Source organism: Zingiber officinale, chromosome 2A (assembly GCF_018446385.1).
Source record: "Zingiber officinale cultivar Zhangliang chromosome 2A, Zo_v1.1, whole genome shotgun sequence".
NCBI classification, from domain to species: Eukaryota; Viridiplantae; Streptophyta; class Magnoliopsida; order Zingiberales; family Zingiberaceae; genus Zingiber; species Zingiber officinale.
This window is the reverse complement of record NC_055988.1, coordinates 146,348,176-146,371,072: the sequence shown is the minus strand read 5'-3', so window position 1 is coordinate 146,371,072 and position 22,897 is coordinate 146,348,176. Positions and strand designations below refer to the sequence as shown.

At 37.0% G+C, this 22,897-nt stretch overlaps 1 protein-coding gene across 1 annotated transcript; it reads left to right on the top strand.

Annotated features, from left to right (window-relative positions):
• The first annotated feature begins 2,137 nt into the window (after window positions 1-2,137).
• Window positions 2,138-4,387, top strand: LOC122044094 (pectin acetylesterase 8-like). Its single transcript, XM_042604636.1, has 12 exons — window positions 2,138-2,170; window positions 2,255-2,461; window positions 2,546-2,675; window positions 2,736-2,815; window positions 2,899-2,985; window positions 3,069-3,193; window positions 3,273-3,333; window positions 3,412-3,462; window positions 3,538-3,615; window positions 3,885-3,990; window positions 4,060-4,205; window positions 4,289-4,387. The coding sequence occupies exons 1-12, from the start codon at window positions 2,138-2,140 to the stop codon at window positions 4,385-4,387; spliced, it is 1,203 nt and encodes a 400-aa protein (XP_042460570.1).
• Window positions 4,388-22,897: the final 18,510 nt, after the last annotated feature.

Here is a 22,897-nt window from a genome sequence, read left to right as displayed (position 1 = left end):
TTTTAATTTGTTCTCTATTCATTTAAAAATTTACTATTCTCAATTTATGTTGTCAAATTCAGATATGAATATATAGATATATTAAGGAGAATTTTAAGAATATATTAACTTTGATTTGAAATTATTCTCAATATATTCCAAGGTTCATTAGTTCACTCTCTCACTTTGGTTTTTTATTCTCAACTTTATCTTAATATATTAAACTAATCAGGATAAGTACATGGTTTAAACAACTTGGTCATTCCAAGTTGGGATCTCTGTAGGGCTAGTCTTGACTTTTGGGGGCCTTTGGTGAAAAGAGAATAAGAGCCCTATAAGAAAAAAAAATATTAACTCATATACAATTTGAATAGAGTTTAGTAGAAAAATTTGAAAATCAATATATTTAATTTAAAATATGATAAATTCTATACAAAGTATAATTCTCCAAAAGTGCAACATCATACAAAATATATTTTCCAAACTTTTCCAAAAAGTGCAATGGCTACCAATACAAAAAAAATATCAAGTAATCATTGAAAAAAAATCCAAATCTTCTAACATTTTGAGAAGTAAAATCATCAATAAGGTCTTCAAAATTAAGTTTTTCTAACACCTCATTTTTAATGCATAAAATTACCAAGTCATTTAATCTTTTCTGAGACAATTTAACAGAAGTGAGATTTTATCAATTTTAATTTACAAAAACTTCTTTCTATTAATGTTACAACAACTAGTATAGTTAACACTCTTTTTCTTTTGTTTCTTTTATGACTCCCAGATTAATATTTCTTTGAAACAAATTTGTATTATACATTTCAAGTGTAAAAATAAAACACACAAAACCAGCAATAAGTTAGCAACGAAACAAACACAAGCAGTGAAAATAATAGTTAAAGAGCAATAAAACTTTGGTTTGTGCTTGAAGCAATTAATATAATCTATTATATGATGATTAAAATTGGGATCATTTCTTTCAAATCTTCAAGAAAAATTACAAAATATTAGACTTCAATATAATATTAAAAATTAATATTGAATATTGATAATAAAAAAGTATAGATAAGTAGATAACTTGCATTGCAGGTTTATATATTGATAAATGATGATATTGATGAAACTAAAATTTTAATTAGAGAATAAGTTTTTCTGATTTAATTAAAAGAGATTAAGAAGAAGAGAGGAAATTGGCGTTCAAGATTTAGACTTCACTCTTTAGAGTCTTCTAATTTCTGTAAATGAATTAAGGAAGAAAGAATTGAACACAGAAAAAAGTCTTGGAAAGGAAAAAATGATCTACCTTCCTTCTTTTTTTATTTATTTATTTTCTATATTAGATTTTTTTCTTAAATTTTATGGTAAATATATTTCTTTTGGCCCATTATTAAAACAATCTAATAAAATATATTTTTTAGATTTTTATTAAAACAATCTAATTATATATAATATATATTGCTTTTTCTTGGAATCTACTTATCTCTTTTCTTAAAAGGATAAACTTATGCAATCTTACGTTTGCCTGAATAGATCTCTATTGCTAAGAAAAGAAAGAGTTAGTAGAAAATTTAAAATATTCTGCTAGATTAAGGTAAAATTATGTTAACTTTCAAATTTTGTATTCACTTGGATGGAAAGAAATAAAATAAAAAAGAAATGAATTTAGGTATTAAAATTTTCCTTTAAAGTAGTATATAGGAAGCAAGCTAGGAAGGGAATTAAGTCGGTTGGTAAAATTAGCCTTCTCATTGCATCTATACAGAGATGGAATGAAATTTAACAATATATTAGCAATGATCGCGAACCAATTTTATAGAATGTTTAGCAGTTGTAAGAAGGTAGTGGTTAAGGGTTTCCCTACGTAAATCATCCAATTAGATGGACTCTCTCTCAGGCATAGATCCGTAGGGATGCAAATCTAAGGTCCAAATTATACTGAACCAAGTTGTGAGTACGATCTATGCACGTCAAACACTGTAGTCAGGGCAAAATAAGTAAACAAAAAAAAACTCTCCACCTTTATTCCTCTATTCTTTTTATCTGCCATGTACCCATTTGGCCGCCCTATACATGATAACGTTAGGATACTCACTTAGTTCGTCATGAACAATCAATACTTAGTTGTCGACGGGATCTTCCCATTATATATTCTAGAAAACAGATGCCCATTGTAACCTTGAAGAACTTGGCCAAGGTACTGCATTCGGTCGTACCCTACGTTCTCTACAGAATCTCTAAAAAGCTGGTTATGAGTTTGTACTTGTTCATCCATTTGCAGATGTTGAAAATTGCTAAATTTCATGCCTGGACTTGTGCACTACTCACTGCACTGGCTTTGCTGAAATCAGACGCAGAGTTTGTGAACATTACAAAGGTCTACAGTGCCGTGGCACAGGGTGCAGTGTGTTTGGATGGAAGTCCCCCAGCTTACCATCTATCTTCAGGCTGGGGATCAGGTCTCAGGAGTTGGGTGGTTCATCTCGAGGTATAGTCCTGCACAGACTCGTAGGAATGAGTTTCATGCATGGACCGCCTCTGTAATTAAGGTGGTGCTCGTTTTCATTTTCAGGGAGGAGGATGGTGCCGTAATCCGACAACTTGTGGATACAGAAAGGATAGTGCTTTGGGCTCTTCCAACAAAATGGATGCACAGAGTTATTTTTCTGGCATCTTAACCAATGACCAAGCATTAAATCCAGGTAATTAAGAAGATAGAAGCTTTGTCCTTGTTGTAGAATTTAAAGCTTTGTCGTTGCCAGATTTCTACAACTGGAACAGAGTGAAGATACGTTACTGTGATGGTTCATCGTTCACTGGTGATGTTGAGGAAAGAGACCCTGTGAGTCAGATTGACCTTCTACAGGATCATCAAGTTGTCCTTCTCGTGAAGCTAATTCTTCGTTCTTTGAATTGCATGTTTAGGTCTCCCATGTTTACTACAGAGGCGCCAGGATATGGCGTGCTGTTATGCAAGAGCTACTTGCTAGAGGAATGAGGGAGGCCGAGACTGTATAGCCTCTGGCTCCGCTAGCTAACTTCTTCTTATCATAACTAAAATCTCATTGACATATAACTTAAATGTGTGTTTGCAGGCTCTTCTTACTGGAAGTTCAGCCGGAGGATTGGCCTCGATACTTCATTGCGATAGCTTTAGAGGCTTTCTTCCATCGAGTGCCAAGGTTAAATGTCTTTCAGATGCTGGTTATTTTGTGCATGTGTAAGTTCTCCACCGAGTTACACTCAAACTTAACCAAATTGACAGTGAGATTCATTAGTTGCTCGCTGCTATTCGACAGGAAAGATATCGCTGGAGAAGAAACCATCAAGGCCTACTACAATGATGTTGTCACTACACATGTATGATCTCATTGCACTTAGTTGTTCAGTGCACGAGTATGAACAAAAAAAAGATAAAGTTCATTTCATGGTTTTCAGGGATCTGCAAAGAATTTGCCTGGCTGCAACTCAGCAATGGAGCCAGCAATGGCAAGTAGCTTTGAAGTCATTGTTTCATTGTAAATCTAGTTATGTTGTCACTAATAGTTTGATATTCAAGTGCAGTGTTTTTTCCCACAATACATGGTCCATGAAGTGAAGACGCCTCTGTTTATTCTGAATTCAGCTTATGACTCATGGCAGGTATGCATCACATAGTCAAAAATAACAACAAATATGCCCCTAGGGTACGATGTGATGGTAAGAGGTAGGCAGGTTCGAATCTCTAAAAACTAATGGGAAATTTTTGTAGGGCCGAGCTGGTCATGTGTAGGGTTAGTCGGTTGGAAGAGCTTGATAACTGAATTAACCAAAAAACAAAACAAAATAAAATATCAACAAATATATGAGAGAATGCAGATCATTCACTTCAGCTTTGAGAAATCGTTGACTATTAGGTGTTCTAATTTCAGGTTAGTAATATTTTGGTACCAGAAACTGCAGATCCTAATGGAACTTGGAAGGACTGCAAGCTTCATATCTCGCAGTGCTCTCCGACTCAACTCAAAGTCTTGCAAGGTGAACAAATCGAAACTCGAACCTTAACAAGAAGGAAGATTGATAGGAGTGTTTGTCTTCATATTGCAGAGTACAGGGGGAACTTTTTGAATGCACTGAAGGCATTGGATGAGTTGAGGTCCATGGGCATGTTCATAAACTCATGCTTTATCCACGGCCAAACAGAATGGCAAGAGGCATGGTTCGGTGCTAACTCCCCTACGCTTAACAACACAGTAGGGTTTCTTGAACACTTTGTTACTGAAATGAATTCAGTTCTTTCGATCTTGCCCTTCTTATTGTCATTCTGTTCGGACAGAGAATTGCCACTGCGATCGCAGATTGGTTCTACGACCGAAGAGGCTTCGCATGGATCGATTGCCCCTACCCTTGCGACTCGACTTGTCTCAATTTATGATCTCTTGATGGTATCTTGAAGCAATGTGCAACCTTCTCCCGGAGAGAATAATTTATTAAGGTTCATCTATTTTTAAAATTGTTCAGACATTATCAAATTGAATAAGAAAATCTTTCAGTCCTCTCCAATAACTAACTTTTCGATGAGCAAATGGCTAACGAAATTATAAATTATTTTCTTATTTTTGATACTTCATCCTCTTGAATATTTTTTAGTAGGTGAACGGTTACAGAATTTTCAGTTTTTTTTTTTAATCTTGGACAACTTAATTCTCACGACTAATAAATAGTATAGTAAGAGAAATTATATAAATTCTATATCAATAAATTTATATTTTTAATATTTAATAATTACGATCTCAAGTTCAACGAAATTTTCGATTTCACGGCCTTGATATGACTTGAGTGAATTTAATGTGATCCTAAGTCATATGTCTGAAATAACTGTCCAATATTCACTTGATTTCCTACTAAAGATGGAAGTTATTATTATTAATTCAATTCATTCATTTTAATTTTTAATTTAACTTAATTTAATTTTAATTTAAGTTTTAAATTTAATTTTTAATTTTTAATTTTTAATTTAATTTTATTTTTAACTCTTAATTTATGCTTTTACCATTAATTTAATTTAATTTTAATTTTAGTTTTAATTCTTAAGTTTTAAATTTAATTTTTAATTTTAAATCCTTAATTATCTCACCTTATTTATATTTTCAATCAGGGAATCGTATAATTTTATGAGATGAATTAGGTTGAATTTTAGGGAGGTATTTTTCAGATAAACTTCTAAATTGTAATGATTCACTTAGACATCATTAGAGTAACCACGCTTTCAAAATTTTTTAAAAAGTCCTATCCATTGAAATTAATACAAAACTTTGGTCTAACCGGTTAGGATTTGTAAGAGATGGCTTCACTTAGCTCCACTAAGCCAAGTGTACCAAGTCGAAGCCATATCTTCCTAGATAGGTATACGCAAAGTTTCCCTAACCTATTATCATCCAAAACTTCACCAGTACCGCTTATCAAGTTAAATTTTTGTCTCTTTTTGGACTAGTCCTAATTACCTATCTAGGTAAGTTTATTGATTTTAGAGGTGCCAACTAGTTTGGAGCCTCCCCTTGAATTATTGGACTTGGGTTTTAAGTTTTGGGTCTGTGTCGATTTGTTTTATAGTTATAATAGACTTGGTTATAGTTTGTGTTTAGATTAATTTTGTTTTTAGTTAATTTAGTTAAACCTTGGTTGACTTTAGCTTAGAGGGGTTAGTTTTTGAGATTAAGGTTTTTAGATGGTGTATTTTATTTTTAGGTACGTAGTATTGATTGATTTCTATTTGTATGGTTAGGCACACTTTCGAAACCCAGACTTTGGTTTGATTTTTTATGTTGGTTGACTAAAGATATAAACGTTTTATTAGTTAAGCTGGACTTGTATCCGAGTCTGGACTTATTGTACACAACTCTTTGTGATATAAATATCATATCCAGATACTTAGATCTTGTTGTGAATTTTTCTAATAGTTGTTTTAGCTCAAGTACTTGATTTTTCAATTTGGAATTATTCTCCTCAAGTTGTGCAACTTGAGTTAGAATTTGTTGGGTTCTTCGGGCCGCGAAAACCGCTTTTTCGCGTCGCGGAAACCCCGAGTCACCCAAAGTCGTAGATCCATGCAAAGATTCGTAAACAAAAACTTTTCGAAAAACCTTTTCTTGTACGAGTTTGTAAAACCTTTAGATCTACACTAGATAAGGGTTATACCTTCTAAGCGTGCCTTTCGCGTTCCCGCTCGTCCAAGGTGCCGGATCTCTAGACCGTCAAGTGTACGGTCCTCTAGAAGTATCCACACGAACAATCCTTGATGGAGAAGACCAAACAAAGGTGTGCTAGCACCTTGTCTTGTTCGGCCAAGAGAGGAGGAGAGGGAGAAGAGAGAGCTCTAGAGGAAGAAGATGACTTAATCACACTTGAATGAAAAATGAATATTTTCATTCCCCACTAGAGTGGCCGGCCACATCTTGGAGGTGTAACTCCCCACATTAATTCCAATTAATGTGGAGACCATTAAGAGTTGTAACCCCCATGAGGTGGCACTCTAGGATGATGTGGATCAACACTATTGGTCCACATCTTGCCACCTCACTCAATGACATGGCAACAAGTGTAACCTCCTCATTTAATGTGGGCCGGCCACATTAAATGCTATGGAGGCTTGTAACCTCCATGAGGTGGCACACATTGATGATGTGGAGCAATCCTATTGGTCCACATCTTGCCAACTCACTAGTGATGTGGCAAAAAGTCAAGTCAAACATGACTTTTTCTCTTCCTCTCAAATCAAGTCAAACTTGATCAAATCTTCTCATGGTTGATCTAATCCAACCATATAATTCAAGCCAACTTAATATAATGAATCTAATTCATTAAATTAAGTTGATTTAATGAGTCATAATCTAAATTAGACTCATTAAATACATGAATCAACTTGAGTCCAACTCAATTAGCCCAATTTAGATTACTCTTAATCCAATATGATTCATCAAATGAATCTAATCCTCTTGGTTCATCATATGAACCAAATCTCCATCTAATTGTCCTTAGTGTGTGACCCTATAGGTTCTTGTAACGTTGGCAATGCCCTAAACCCATTTAGGAGCATAAGTAATGAGCGGTATCTAGCAACACATCATTACTACCCAAGTTACAAGAATGTCGAGATCCGACATCACCTTGTGACTACCAATTGTGACTCCTCACAAAATATATGACATTGTCCTTCTATCCTAAACATCTAGATTGATCAATGTGAGGCATAGACCGTGTCATCCTCTAATAAATCTAAATCTTGAACTCCAAGTAGACTCACTCGATCAAATGAGCTCAACATCTAATGTTGACTCATTTGGGCATGGCCATGCACTTAGTGGTCTCACTCTATCAAGAATACCGATGTCGCTCCCGTCATATGGGAGGGATAGATTCCATCTACGTCACTCACATCCCTCCGCATAATTTGTTACATACCCAGTAATCGCCTTTATAGTCCACCCAGTTACGAGTGACGTTTGACGAAACTAAAGTACATAACTCCTTATGTAGGGATCCATGGTGACTTCAGGTCTAAGGACTAATAGTCATACTAATAGCCACATGAGAAAGTATATGACACTCATATAACGATCCATGATACTTTCTCATGGCGGGTCATTCAGTATACATTCTCTAATGCATACCCATGTGTCAGCTTGATATCTCTATATCCATGACTTGTGAGATCAAGTCATCGAGCTGACCTACATGCTAGTCATATTTTATTAACATTGTCCCTGAATGCTAATACTCGACTAGGAATGATTTAGAGTAGTGTTCCCTATATCATCTCACTATCGATTCAACTAATCGATTGATATAGGTATGAACCTTCTACTCAAGGACGCTATTATACTTAGTCTATTTGACACTAATATAAATAAGTATAATAACCAAACAAATGCCTTTATTAATATACAAGAATATGATATACATGAGTCCATACAATCATCAAATGATTGGCTCTAGGGCTCTAACTAACAATCTCCCACTAGCACTAGTGCCAATCAGTATAGGCTCTAAGGCCTAAAGACCTAGTGTGACCATCATGCTTCCTCTGTGCCAAAGCCTTGGTCAAGGGATCTGCGATGTTAGCCTCTGTAGGTACTCTGCAAATCTTCACATCTCCTCTATCGATAATCTCTCGAATGAGATGGAAGCGCCGTAGTATATGCTTGGTCCGCTGATGTGAGCGAGGTTCCTTCGCCTGTGCTATAGCTCCATTGTTGTCACAATAGAGCTCAACTGGGTCAGCAATGCTAGGAACCACCCCAAGTTCAGTAATGAACTTGCGAATCCAAACCGCCTCCTTTGCTGCCTCTGAAGCAGCAATATACTCGGCTTCTGTTGTAGAATCAGCTACTGTATCCTGCTTCGAACTCTTCCAGCTGACAGCACCACCATTAATGACTGCGATCGGTAATCATCCTGATCGGTCTGAAAGCTGGCATCACTGTAACCCTTTACAGTTAGCTCATCATTGCCTCCATATATCAAGAAATATTCTTTAGTCCTTCGTAAGTACTTAAGAATATTCTTGACCGCTATCCAGTGACTTTCACCTGGATCTGACTGGTATCTCAAAGCATACGAGACATCAGGTCGAGTACATAGCATGGCGTACATGATCGATCCTATGGCTGAGGCATAAGGGATCTGATCCATGCGGTCTCTCTCCTCTCTAGAAGAGGGACCTTGAGTCTTCGAAAGACTCACGCCATGTGACATCGGCAGAAATCCCTTCTTGGAGTTCTGCATGGCAAACCGAAGGAGTACCTTGTCAATATATGTACTCTGACTTAGGCCAAGCAATCTCTTAGATCTATCTCTATAGATCTGTATCCCAAGAATGCGGGATGCCTCACCTAAGTCCTTCATTGAGAAGCAACTCCCTAGCCAGGTCTTGACAGACTGAAGCATAGGGATGTCCTTCCCAATGAGTAGTATGTCATCCACATACAATATGAGGAAGACAACTATATCACCTACAACATTCTTGTAGACACAAGGCTCATCTTTGTTCTTGATGAAACTAAACTGTTTGATTGCATCATCAAAACGAAGATTCCAGCTCCAAGAAGCTTGCTTTAATCCATAAATGGACTTATGCAGCTTGCATACTCTGCTAGTATGCTCTGGATCTATAAAACCCTCAGGTTGTGTCATGTACACATCCTCGAGTAGGTTTTCATTCAGAAACGCGGTTTTGACATCCATCTGCCATATCTCATAGTCATGGTAGGCTACAATAGCAAGCATGATCCGAATAGACTTAAACATCGCTACTGGAGAAAAAGTTTCATCATAGTCAATACCATGAATCTGCTTGAAACCTTTAGCTACCAAGCGACCCTTATAAATAAGTCCATCCATGTCAGTCTTTCTCTTAAAGAACCACTTACACCCAATGGGTTTTACCCCTTCAGGTGGATCAACCAAAGTCCATACTTGGTTGGTGTACATGGATTCCATTTCGGATCTCATGGCTTCTAGCCATTTCTCGGAATCTGGTCTCATCACAGCTTCCTGATAGGTGGTAGGCTCATCCTCTATGAGCACAATGTCATCATGGTCAGACAAGAGAAATGAGTATCTCTCAGGATGACGACGTACCCTATCAGACCTGCGAAGAGGTATGTCTACTTGAACTGGTTGTTGTTCCTCAACTCCTTGTAGAACAACATCATCCACAACACTTTGTGGTTCCAGTTCAATTTCCATCGAGGCATCAGTGCTATTGTTCGCATCTTGAACTTCTTCAAGATCGAACGCGCTCCCACTAGTCTTTCTAGAAACAAAGTCCCTTTCTAGAAAGACCCCAGTCTTTGCCACAACTATCTTGTGCTGACTGGGAATGTAGAAGTAATAGATCTTAGTTTCCTTGGGATATCCAATGAAATAGCACTTGTCGGATTTGGGTCCTAATTTGTCTGAGACTTGACGTCGTACGTAAGCCTCACAACCCCAAATCCTCATGAAAGACACCTGGGCATCTCTCCCAGTCGATATCCTATATGGTGTCTTTATCACGGCCTTTGATGGAACTCGGTTGAGTATGAAAGCTGCTGTGTCTAGAGCATATCCCCATAGATATGTCGGAAGATCTGTGTGACTCATCATAGATCGTACCATATCTAATAAGGTACGATTCCTTCTTTCGGATACACCATTCCACTGTGGTGTTCCAGGAGGAGTGAGTTGAGATAAAATCCCACACTCAGCTAAGTAGTCACGAAACTCATGGCTAAGGTATTCTCCACCTCGATCAGATCGAAGTATCTTAATACTCTTGCCAAGCTGGTTCTGTACTTCATTCTTGAATTCTTTGAACTTTTCAAAGGATTCAGACTTATGTGTCATCAAGTACACATAACCATATCTACTGAAGTCATCAGTAAATGTGATGAAGTAACTATAACCGCCTCTAGCAGCAACATTGAAAGTGTTAGAGTGTATACTAAAAGCCTAGCTTTTGGTATAAACATTTATCTAGAAATAAGAATCACATTGGTCAAATGTCTACATTTATGATAAATGTAGTTGTTCAATTAATTTATATTGTAGATAACATGGTGTGTGGTGTCACACATAGAGGATCATGTTATCGGTACCTTATAAATTATAAACAGTAGCTCACGACCATAATGGAAAGGAACAAACCATTGGAAGGTCGTAGTGTAATTAGGTATTAGTTTATCTTAACTATATAATTACACTAGTACACTTAGAGTGTATTGAGTAGGACCATTAGAGGTCGTTTCTTTTATACTGACTTTATAAAGAAACAAAGACCTCAGTTATTATGGAAGTGTGTGCTCTTAATCCTAATATAATAACAAGCACATATATTTGATATTTATTTCTTTAATTTATCAATGGGTGAGATTTAGTTCGATGAATCAATAAGCCCGATGAGTTGGGAAATGATATCACTTATAGTGTGTGTTGTTGATTATAGAAGGAAACTGTGTCCTAGTGATCTAGGTTGAGAATGTCCCCAAGAGGAGCTCATAAGGATTGTCATGTTAAACCCTGCAGGTGGACTTAGTCCGACATGACAATGAAGTTGAGTGGTACTACTCTTGGAGCTAGATATTAATTAAGTGAGTTGTCAGTAACTTACTTAATTAGTGGACATTTGTTATCTTAAACACAGGGAGACTAACACACTCATAATAAGAAGGAGCCCAAAATGTAATTTGGGATTGGTGCGGTAGTTCAATAATAGTTCTCTAGTGGAATGAATTATTATTGATAAAATTAAGTTGTGTGTTCGGGGCGAACATGCTTAATTTTATCGGGAGACCAAAACCAATTCCTCCTCTCGGTCCCTATCGTAGCCTCTTATTTATAGAGTACTATACCCACCTATACCCACCTTCATACCCATGAGAAAGGGGCCGACCAAGCTAGCTTGTGGTTCAAGCTAGGGCCGGCCAAGCCTTGGTTCATGGGTGGCCGGCCCTAGCTTGAACCCAAGCTTAGGTGGCCGGCCCCATTAAATTAAAAAAGAATTTTAATTTTAATTTTTATTATGTGGAAGATATAATTTTATTACAGAGAATTAAAATTAAAATATCTCTCTTTAAAAGATCTACAAAAAGATTAAAAGAAAGAGATTAGATCTCTTTCCTTATTTGTAGATTGGAAAGATATTTTATTTTTTCTCTCTGAAGAATTATTCACATGTTGAAAATTAAAATTATAGAAATTTCTTTTTATCAACCATGAAGGGATTTTAAAAGGAAATTTTATTTTTTAAAATTTCCAAAGACAAAATAGAAAGTTTTAATTGTTGATTAAAATTATCCTATTTGCTCTAGATGAGGTGGCCGGCCACATACAATTAATTAGGAAAATTTATTTAATTTTTTCTTAATTAATTGTTGTCAAGGAAAGTTAAGAAAATTTTATTATAAATAAATTTCCTTATTTGCCAAAGCCAAGGAATATAAAAGAAGGGGTAGGGGTGCCTTCATGGTGAACAACCTCTATTATGTTTCTCCCTCTTTTCCTTGGGTGGTGGCCGGCCCTTCTCTTTCTTTCCTCTCCTCTTGTTGGCCGAAACCTATCTTCTTGGTGGAGCTCTTATTTGTGGCCGGATCAAGGAAGGAGAAGAAGGAGAGAAGGCAAGTCTCGTCTCTAGCATCCCTTGGAGCATTGGTGATGGCCAAATTTCTTCATCCTTGAAATTTATTATGGCCGGCCATCATCATCCTCTTCCTTTCTTCCTCTTTTGTGGTGGCCGAAACTTATCTCTTGCTTGGAGTTCTTGTGGTGGCCGGATATTACTTGGAGAAGAAGAAGAAGAAGGAGAGAAAGCTTGTATCCCTTGGAGCTTGGTTGGTGTTTTGTTCTTCGTCCTTGGTGAAGCTTCTTTGTGTTGGCCGAACCTAGCTAGGAGAAGAAGAAGGTGCTTGGTGGTTTCTCATCTCGGAAGATCGTTGCTCACACAACGTCCGAGGTTAGAAGAGGAATACGGTAGAAGATCAAGAGGTTTTTCTACAAGGTATAACTAGTAATTTTTCTTTCCGCATCATACTAGTTATTTATGGAAATAATACCAAATACAAGAGGCTTACGGTTCTAGAATTTCGAATATGTTTTTCGATGTTGTGTTCTTTTGTTTTTTCTTTTCCTTGTGATTTGATTATTCTTTTCGGTTAACCTAAAGTTATTTTAGGAAATTAAATATTAGCTTTCTATAAAAGGTTTTGTCTAGTCGGTGGTGGTTGCTCCCATATCCAAGAAGGCCATGTGCCTCGCCACGTCGAACCGATTATGGAAATTAATATTTAATGGAATTAATAACTTAAGGAGACTTGGGTCGAACGTGTTAAGTTCCGCAGGAGATCCAAGTCAAAACCTAAAAGAACAAATAGATTAAGTTTTGGATCAAACGTGTTAAGTTCCGCAGGCGATCCAAAATTTAATTTAAAAGAACACATGGTAGCTAGGAAAAGGTTCAGACCTTTGTACAAAATTTTTTGTACAGTGGAACCTCTAGGCTTTCCGAGTAGCAACCAACAATTGGTATCAGAGCTAGGGTTTTGCCTCTGTGTATTTGGTATTAGTTTAATTATGCACATGTCATACATAATTTAGGCAGGATAATAGTAGGATGTGCTAACTTTGTGGATGCAGGATCCAACTATTATGGCTTATAGTTTTATGTGTGTGATTGGACCCTTGGACATGTCAAGGGCATTTATATGTGTGTGCATGATTGTATTAAAATACAGCAGGAGCTGTATTTAGATTTATTAGGATTTTATTTTTGATCTAGATACATGTACATTCCTTTTATGGAATATAGGATCAAAATGTAAAATTCTATTTATGTCGCGAATCGAATCTTGCAAAGCGTGGAACCTTCTAAGGACCAGAGGCGCAGCGGAACAAGGAGCAAGATGGATGCGACAGCTACACCCGGTGGCGGTGGCCAAATATGGCAGCAGCTTGGGATGACAACACACGGAGGACAACTAGAGATAAAAGCCATAATAGTTGAAAATTAGATTTTCTATTTATTGCTTTTATATTGTGCTATGTGTGCATGTTAGTTTAGAAGGCTAGCATAGTTAAAAATTCCTCATTTATAAATAACTAAGTGGGAGAGGGATTTTTAAGTAAATCCCATGGTCTCCATTACTGGTTTGTAAGTGATGCAAACAAGCTTGCGCGTTGGCTCTGAGTGCCTTCCTCCATAACGGATGAGCTTGTTTGCAGATCACTAGAACAGACTTCCATTTTTGGATGACTATAGGAAGTTAATTAAGAGCGTGTGATCTTCCCCAACGGAAGGGGCATAATCTTATTAATGGACTTAGTGTCAAGTAATGGTATACACTTAGACACATCTAATAGTATCCTCCCCATCGGAGTCACTGCTATTATTTGTGTGACCAAATGAGACCAACTATTAATTTGTCATAAAATTAGGTTGACAAGATAATAAAATTAAAGGGTTAAAACCCCTCTTACAAATGATTGATTTTGTATACGTCCACACTAACGTGGCATACAAAATTAACGATGTTTGAGATAATTTTATTTGTCATAAAGTTACGTTGACAAGATAGTTAATGGGTAAAACCCTCCTCTTACAAATGTTAATTTTGTATCGTCCACACTAACGTGGCATGCAAAATTCACGGTGTTTTGAGGTGTTGGTAAATTTAAATAGTATTGTTAGAGGAATCAATATTATTTTAAATTTAGAAGTCCTGACCAAATATTTGATTAAAGATAGACCAACTATTAATTTTATTCGTCATAAAGTAAGGTTGACGAGATAATAAAATTAAATGATAAAATTTCCTCTTTGAATTTGTATACGTCCACACTAACGTGGCATACAAAATTCATGGGGATTTTTAAGGAGTTGGTCTTAACCAAATATTTTTGTGATTCTTATGATGATGGTCAATCCCTAGCTGATATACTTTAGGATAGACTTAGTGGTCCCAATTATAATTGATTGGAAATAGGATTTGGACATTAAGGTAGACTGTCCTCTTAGAACTAAGAACAATTTAGGTGTATTTAATTCATTAGTTGAAACATGTCTAGTGGTGTTATCTACCAGAACCTGGAGTGTAGATACAAGATGCCATTAATCATGTCTGCAATTCATTGCAGGGTTCCAGGAAACCCGACAACTAAATGAAAGGTAAATCACCGTCCACATGGGCACTACTGTAAAAGTGGTAGCTATTGCAGTGGGAGATGTTTATCCTTTGATAAGAATAAAATATGGATTTTAAGTAATTGTCTTTACGTACCAAGTTTAGAAAGAACCTGATTTCAGTTTCTAAACTATTATAGATATTGTGTCTATTTTGATAACAAAGTTGTTATCAAGAAAAATAGGAAAGTTATCTATTCTGGTATGATGGTTGACAATTTATAATCCAATAACTCCCACAATGCAATAAATGGAAATTAGTAACACATCTTCTAATTTTAAGAGAAAGCAACCTTCGGAAATGAACCAATTATATCTTTGGCATCTAAAAGCTAGGTTATACTTGAGTAGGATTCACTGGTAGCTAATGAACTTTTGGGTTCATTGGTAGTGGAAATATTTCCAACCTGCGAGTCTTACTTGGAAGGAATATAACCAAGAAGCTTTTAAGTCCAAGGGGTATGGAGTCAAAGATATGTTGAAATCGGTTCATTCTGATTTGTGTGATCCTATGACTATCCAGACAAGAGGTAGTATTGAATATTTTGTCTATTTTATAGACAACTATTCAAGATACAAATAAATTTACTTAATGTACCGCAAGACTAAGTACTTTGATTAGTTCAAAGAGTACAAGGTTGATGCAGAGAAATATTAAAGTAAAAAGTCACTATGGAAGATCGTAGTGGCAAGCACCTCTTGAGAGATTTTAGGAGTCACTTATCAGTAGTTGGATTTCAATCCCAACTAACTGCATCTGGTACACCCCAACAGAATGGTGTAGTAGAAAGAAGGTAAAGGACTCTTATGGAATAATTAGATAGATGATGAGTTATTCAGAAAATTACCAAATTTGTTTTAAGGATAAAACTCTGAAAACGAAAGTGAACATAGTACCTTCCAAGTTAGAACTCTCTACTCATATAGAATTACTGAATAGGCGTAAGCCTATTTTGAAGCATATTCGGATTCGGGTAGTCCAGCACATATGCAGAAGAGAGACAAAGATAAGTTGGACAGGAATTCACTTGTTTGTGGGTTATCCTAGTGAAATGAAAGTAGGTTTATAGTCTTAAAAATCAGAAGGTCATTGTTAGCATCAATGACCGATTTGTAGAAAAGGACTATGTAATAAACCATGTGCCCATAAGAAAATTTGTTCTTAAGGAAGTAATAAAAGGCATGTCTAATCTAGTACCAACTGTACAAGATGAGATACCACAAGGAAACTGCAACACGTATCACAAATGATACACAATCGCAGAAAGTGCCTTGTCGTAGTGGGAGAGTTGTTAGGCAACCTAAAAAGATTCATGTTTTGGGAGAGTTTTTGGACTCGATCCCTGGAGGACATGAACCTGATCTCCGGACATATGACGAAACACTCCAAGATAAAGATGCAACATCTTGACAAAGAGTAATGAATAACAGAATTAGAATATATGTATTCTAATAAAATCTGGAAGCTTGTAGAACCACCAAATGGTGTAAAAGCCTTTGGGTATAAAAAGGTCTATAATAGGAAAAGAGGGATAGACAGGAAGGTAGAAACTTTCAAAGCAAGGCTAGATGAAAAAGGAAACTTTTTCACTGGTAGCCATGCTTAAGTCTATCCGGATTCTTTTATCTATTTGGCAAGTGGATGTCAAGACAGCATTCCTTAATGGAAGTCTTGAAGAAAACATCCATATAAAGCAACCAGAAGGGTTCATTGCAAAGGGCTAAGAGCATCTTGTGTGTAAGCTCAATCAGTCTATGGACTGAGGCAAAGCTTCAAGGTCTTGGAACATCTGGTTTATCAAAGTAATCCAGATCTATGGATTTAGTAACCGGATAAGTCTTGTGTATACAAAAGATGTGATGGAAACGTGGTGGTATTTCTTGTACTATACTTAGATAACATTTTTGGTAGTTGGAAACAATATCAAAATGTTGTCAGAAGTAAGGGTATGGTTATCCAAACAATTCGATATAAAGAACTTGGGAGAATGTATATATTCTTGAGATCAAAGTAATAAGGGATCGCAAGAAAAGAATATTTTACTTATCCCAAGCTTCATACATCGGAAAATCCTTGCTCGTTTTAAGCATACAAAACTCCAAGAAAGGTTTCTTACCTTTTAGGATGGAGTAACTTTATCTAAAGATATGTCTCTGTAGACATCAAAGGAGATAAAGGAAATAAAGGCAGTTCTTTATGCTACGGCTGTTGGAAGCCTAATGTATGCTATGCACGAGATCAGAAATCTGTTTTGCCAAGGGCATAGTTAGCAGATATCAAAGTAACCCTGGATAAGAACAGTGGACTGCAGTAAAGCATATATTGTAGTACCTTAGAGGCACTAAAGATTATATGCTAGCTTACAAGGCAGTTAATTTAGTCCTTGTGGGTTGTATGGATTTTGATTTCCAATCAGATAGGGACAATAATAAGTCAACCTCGGGGTTTTGTGTTTACTTTAGGAGGTAAAGTCATAACTATGGAAGAGTGATAAGCATAGGTGTTTTTCTGGACTCTATCATAGAAGCTTAGTATATGGCAAGCCTCTGAGGTAGCCATAAATGCTAAAAGACTCAATAACCTCAAGATAGACTTAGATATGATTTCTGGTTTGTCCAAAAATTATTACAATTTATTGTAATAATGTTGGTGCAGTAGCAAACTCGAAGAAACCATAAGTCTATAAGGCAAGTAAACACAATAGAGCGCAAGTACCACTCAATACGAGAAATCGTATAAACGAGGAGAAGTTGTTGCTGTTTAGAATGCATCAGATGATGACCTATAGATATTTTCACTAAGGTCCTTAAGGCGAGAGCTTTTGATGGACATGATGAAGGGTTGGGAATCAGATGTATGGCAGCCGATATGACAGCTTAGTCTTTTAGTATAAGTGGGAGATTGTTAGAGTGTATACTAAAAGCCTAGCTTTTGGTATAAACATTTATCTAGAAATAAGAATCACATTGGTCAAATGTCTACATTTATGATAAATGTAGTTGTTCAATTAATTTATATTGTAGATAACATAGTATGCGATGTCACATACAGAAGATAATGTTATCTGTACCTTATAAATTATAAACAGTAGCTCACGACCAAAATGGAAAGGAACAAACCATTGGAAGGTCGTAGTGTAATTAGGTATTAGTTTATCTTAACTATATAATTACACTAGTACACTTAGAGTGTATTGAGTAGGGTCATCAGAGGTCGTTTCTTTTATACTGACTTTATAAAGGAACAAAGATCTCAGTTATTATGGAAGTGTGCTCTTAATCCTAATATAATAACAAACACATATATTTGATATTTATTTCTTTAATTTATCAATGGGTGAGATTTAGTTCGATAAATCAATAAGCCCGATAAGTTGGAAAATGATATCACTTATAGTGTGTGTTGTTGATTATAGAAGGAAACTGTGTCCTAGTGATCTAGGTTGAGAATGTCCCCAAGAGGAGCTCATAAGGATTGTCATGTTAAACCCTGCAGGTGGACTTAGTCCGACATGACAATGAAGTTGAGTGGTACTACTCTTGGAGCTAGATATTAATTAAGTGAGTTGTCAGTAACTTACTTAATTAGTGGACATTGTTATCTTAAACACAGGGAGACTAACACACTCATAATAAGAAGGAGCCCAAAATGTAATTTGGGATTGGTGCGGTAGTTCAATAATAGTTCTCTAGTGGAATGAATTATTATTGATAAAATTAAGTTGTGTGTTCGGGGCGAACACGGGATGCTTAATTTTATCGGGAGACCAAAACCAATTCCTCCTCTCGGTCCCTATCGTAGCCTCTTATTTATAGAGTACTATACCCACCTATACCCACCTTCATACCCATGAGAAAGGGGTCGGCCAAGCTAGCTTGTGGTTCAAGCTAGGGCCGGCCAAGCCTTGGTTCATGGGTGGCCGGCCCTAGCTTGAACCCAAGCTTAGGTGGCCGGCCCCATTAAATTAAAAAGAATTTTAATTTTAATTTTTATTATGTGGAAGATATAATTTTATTACAGAGAATTAAAATTAAAATATCTCTCTTTAAAAGATCTACAAAAAGATTAAAAGAAAGAGATTAGATCTCTTTCCTTATTTGTAGATTGGAAAGATATTTTATTTTTTCTCTCTGAAAAATTATTCACATGTTGAAAATTAAAATTATAGAAATTTCTTTTTATCAACCATGAAGGGATTTTAAAAGGAAATTTTATTTTTTAAAATTTCCAAAGACAAAATAGGAAGTTTTAATTGTTGATTAAAATTATCCTATTTGCTCTAGATGAGGTGGCCGGCCACATACAATTAATTAGGAAAATTTATTTAATTTTTTCTTAATTAATTGTTGTCAAGGAAAGTTAAGGAAATTTTATTATAAATAAATTTCCTTATTTGCCAAAGCCAAGGAATATAAAAGAAGGGGTAGGGGTGCCTTCATGGTGAACAACCTCTATTATGTTTCTCCCTCTTTTCCTTGGGTGGTGGCCGGCCCTTCTCTTTCTTTCCTCTCCTCTTGTTGGCCGAAACCTATCTTCTTGGTGGAGCTCTTATTTGTGGCCGGATCAAGGAAGGAGAAGAAGGAGAGAAGGCAAGTCTCGTCTCTAGCATCCCTTGGAGCATTGGTGATGGCCGAATTTCTTCATCCTTGAAATTTATTATGGCCGGCCATCATCATCCTCTTCCTTTCTTCCTCTTTTGTGGTGGCCGAAACTTATCTCTTGCTTGGAGTTCTTGTGGTGGCCGGATATTACTTGGAGAAGAAGAAGAAGAAGGAGAGAAAGCTTGTATCCCTTGGAGCTTGGTTGGTGTTTTGTTCTTCGTCCTTGGTGAAGCTTCTTTGTGTTGGCCGAACCTAGCTAGGAGAAGAAGAAGGTGCTTGGTGGTTTCTCATCTCGGAAGATCGTTGCCCACACAACGTCCGAGGTTAGAAGAGGAATACGGTAGAAGATCAAGAGGTTTTTCTACAAGGTATAACTAGTAATTTTTCTTTCCGCATCATACTAGTTATTTATGGAAATAATACCAAATACAAGAGGCTTACGGTTCTAGAATTTCGAATATGTTTTTCGATGTTGTGTTCTTTTGTTTTTTCTTTTCCTTGTGATTTGATTGTTCTTTTCGGTTAACCTAAAGTTATTTTAGGAAATTAAATATTAGCTTTCTATAAAAGGTTTTGTCTAGTCGGTGGTGGTTGCTCCCATATCCAAGAAGGCCATGTGCCTCGCCACGTCAGTACTGGGAACCGATTATGGAAATTAATATTTAATGGAGTTAATAACTTAAGGTGACTTGGGTCGAACGTGTTAAGTTCCGCAGGAGATCCAAGTCAAAACCTAAAAGAACAAATAGATTAAGTTTTGGATCAAACGTGTTAAGTTCCGCAGGCGATCCAAAATTTAATTTAAAAGAACACATGGTAGCTAGGAAAAGGTTCAGACCTTTGTACAAAATTTTTGTACAGTGGAACCTCTAGGCTTTCCGAGTAGCAACCAACAGAAAGGGCCACATACATCACTATGTATGAGTCCTAACAAATCAGTTGCTCTCTCGCTATGCCCACTAAAGGGGGTCTTGGTCATCTTGCCTCGTAGGCATAACTCGCATATATCATATGATTCTAAATCAAATGAGTCCAGCAAACCATCCTTATGGAGCTGGGATAAGCGCTTGTCATTTATATGACCTAAGCGACAGTGCCAGAGGTATGTTTGGTTCATGTCATTTGACTTGAACCTCTTGGTACTAATGTTATAGATAGGGCTCTCAAGGTCTAGAATATAGAGTCCGTTTATTAGTGGTGCACTACAATAGAACATATCTTTCAAATAAACAGAACAACATTTGTCTTTTATTATAAAAGAGTATCCTTTCTTGTCTAAACAAGAAACTGAAACTATGTTCTTAGTAAGAGCAGGCACATAACAACAATCATCTAAATCTAGTACAAGCCCAGAGGGCAGAGATAGCTGATAAGTTCCTACAGCAACAGCAGCAACCCGTGCTCCATTGCCTACTCGTAGGTCCACCTCGCCCTTTGCCAATGCTCTGCTATTTCTCAGCGCCTGCACATCAGTACAAATGTGAGAAGCACATCCAGTATCTAATACCCATGATGTAGAAATAGATAGATTGACTTCTATAACATATATACCTGAAGTGGAAGTCTCACTTCGCTTCTTCTTAAGATCCTCCAAGTATACCTTGCAGTTCCTCTTCCAGTGCCCGGTCTGACCGCAGTGGAAGCAGGTAGCATCCTTGGCGACCCCTCCTTTAGGCTTCAGTGCCTTGCCTTTGCCCTTAGTTTGGGACTTTCCCTTACCTTTGGGCTTGCCCTTGCCCTTGTGCTTCTGGACCATCAGAATGGGCTTAACCTTCTTAAGGTTAATCTCAGCAGTTCGTAACATACTAAGTAGCTCGGGCAGTGACTTGTCAATCTCGTTCATGTTATAGTTGAGAACGAATTGACTATAGCTATCCGGCAAGGACTGCAAGATCAAGTCAGTGGCCAGCTCTTGGCCAAGTGAGAACCCCAGTCTTTGTAGGTTCTCTACGTACCCAATCATCTTGAATACATAAGGACCTACAGGAGCCCCGTCTGACATCTTGCACTGAAACAGTGCCTTGAGATCTGAAATCTCTCATGCCTTGCTTGTCCCTGATATAGTTGGCGAAGATGCTCAACCATATCGAAAGCGCCCGTCAACTCATGTTGCTTATGAAGCTCTGAGTTCATGGTCACGAGCATTAGACAGGACACATCTAATGCGTCGTCTTGATGCTTCTTATAAGCATCTTTGTCTGCTCGCGGGGCATTGGCAGGAGGAGCCTCCGGAATGGGCTGCTCCAGAACGTACAGTTTACGTTCCTGGGTGAGAACTATTCTCAAATTCCTATACCAGTCCAGGAAATTCGCTCCGTTGAGCTTGTCCTTCTCAAGGACAGATCGCAGGGAGAAGGAATTCGTGTTTGACGTCATGGTTATCTACAACAGAAAAATTTACAGAAATAAATATCATATTCCTTTTAAAAATCATTTAATTAGGCCTTTAATTAAAAGATGCTCCCACTGAATACTATAATTCATGTGGGACAAGATCCACATCATACTACCCCTTGAGTTAGCTTTGGCTAATACGCCCAAGGCTTAGTATGATCGGTAGGTAACGATTACCAATTACATCTCTATGCAACTCTTGTTTATAGAATCAATATCCGCATTTATATTAAAACTCGAGTTAGCTTTGGCTAATACGCCCGAGTGTTAATATATATGTGATTTTGACCTATCTTTTCCAACCTTTGGAATAATGCCTATAGTTGACTCGATCCAACCGAGTAACTAGGAATACTCAATCTAATTGAGTTTGTATTCACCCATGCGTTGATAGGCGGGACCAAGATTGTCCCTCCGTACCCTACCAAGATAATATGTATTGCTCTTCTTTGGCAGATTCAACAATACATGTGATCGAGGTAGTGATAGGTATCACGGCACGGTTAGGCATTTAGAGTTGGTTCGATCTAGATCTAATCTAATCGAGAAGGATGCATCTTGTGCATGACTTAGATCTAATCTAATCACAAGGGTGCATCATGTGCACGACTTAGATCTAATCTAATCGTTAAGGCATTAATTAATTAATTAATTATTAAACATGCATCAGATACATAACAATTAATTAATTAATCTATTTGTGATTTAGTCATGGCTCTACTACGATCTTCTCAAGCCAATGAGAAGATCGAATGGTCAACCTAGGGTCAACAGCTTCTCCAAGCTCCTCCCTATGACCACCTTGTGTTGCTCGTGCCCGTCTCGGAACTCCGTCTCGTGTGGACCCTCCACCGCTCCAATTTGTACATTACATTTTGAAACTCGAGTTACATTCGAGTCTAAATCTAATTTACAACAAGAATATAAGAGAAGGCACGACGCGCAGGTCGCGAATAAATAAAAACATACAACACGCGCAAACACATAACGGCACGCAGGCCGTATTATAAATTACAACACAACCAATCATATTGGGTTTTTGGGCCATGACTATCACCAATTAATATATAATTCAAAATTATATATTTTTTCATAATTTTCTATAATTTTAAAATTAATTTTTACAATTTTTATGAGTAAAATTTCCCGGCGGTCCCGTTTAGCGGTTTCGGGCGCAATCGCAGAACGGATCCCCTTGCGGGGCCCAGGGGCAGCACCCCTACCCGCGATCTAACC

What these genes read in the sequence shown, in the direction of transcription:
- LOC122044094 (XM_042604636.1), top strand. Translation starts at nt 2,138, where the DNA reads ATGCCCATTGTAACCTTGAAGAACTTGGCCAAG. An exon ending in GTTGGGTGGTTCATCTCGAG is followed by an intron (nt 2,462 to 2,545) that starts GTATAGTCCTGC and finishes TTTCATTTTCAG; the next exon opens with GGAGGAGGATGGTGCCGTAA. An exon ending in TCAACTCAAAGTCTTGCAAG is followed by an intron (nt 3,991 to 4,059) that starts GTGAACAAATCG and finishes TTCATATTGCAG; the next exon opens with AGTACAGGGGGAACTTTTTG.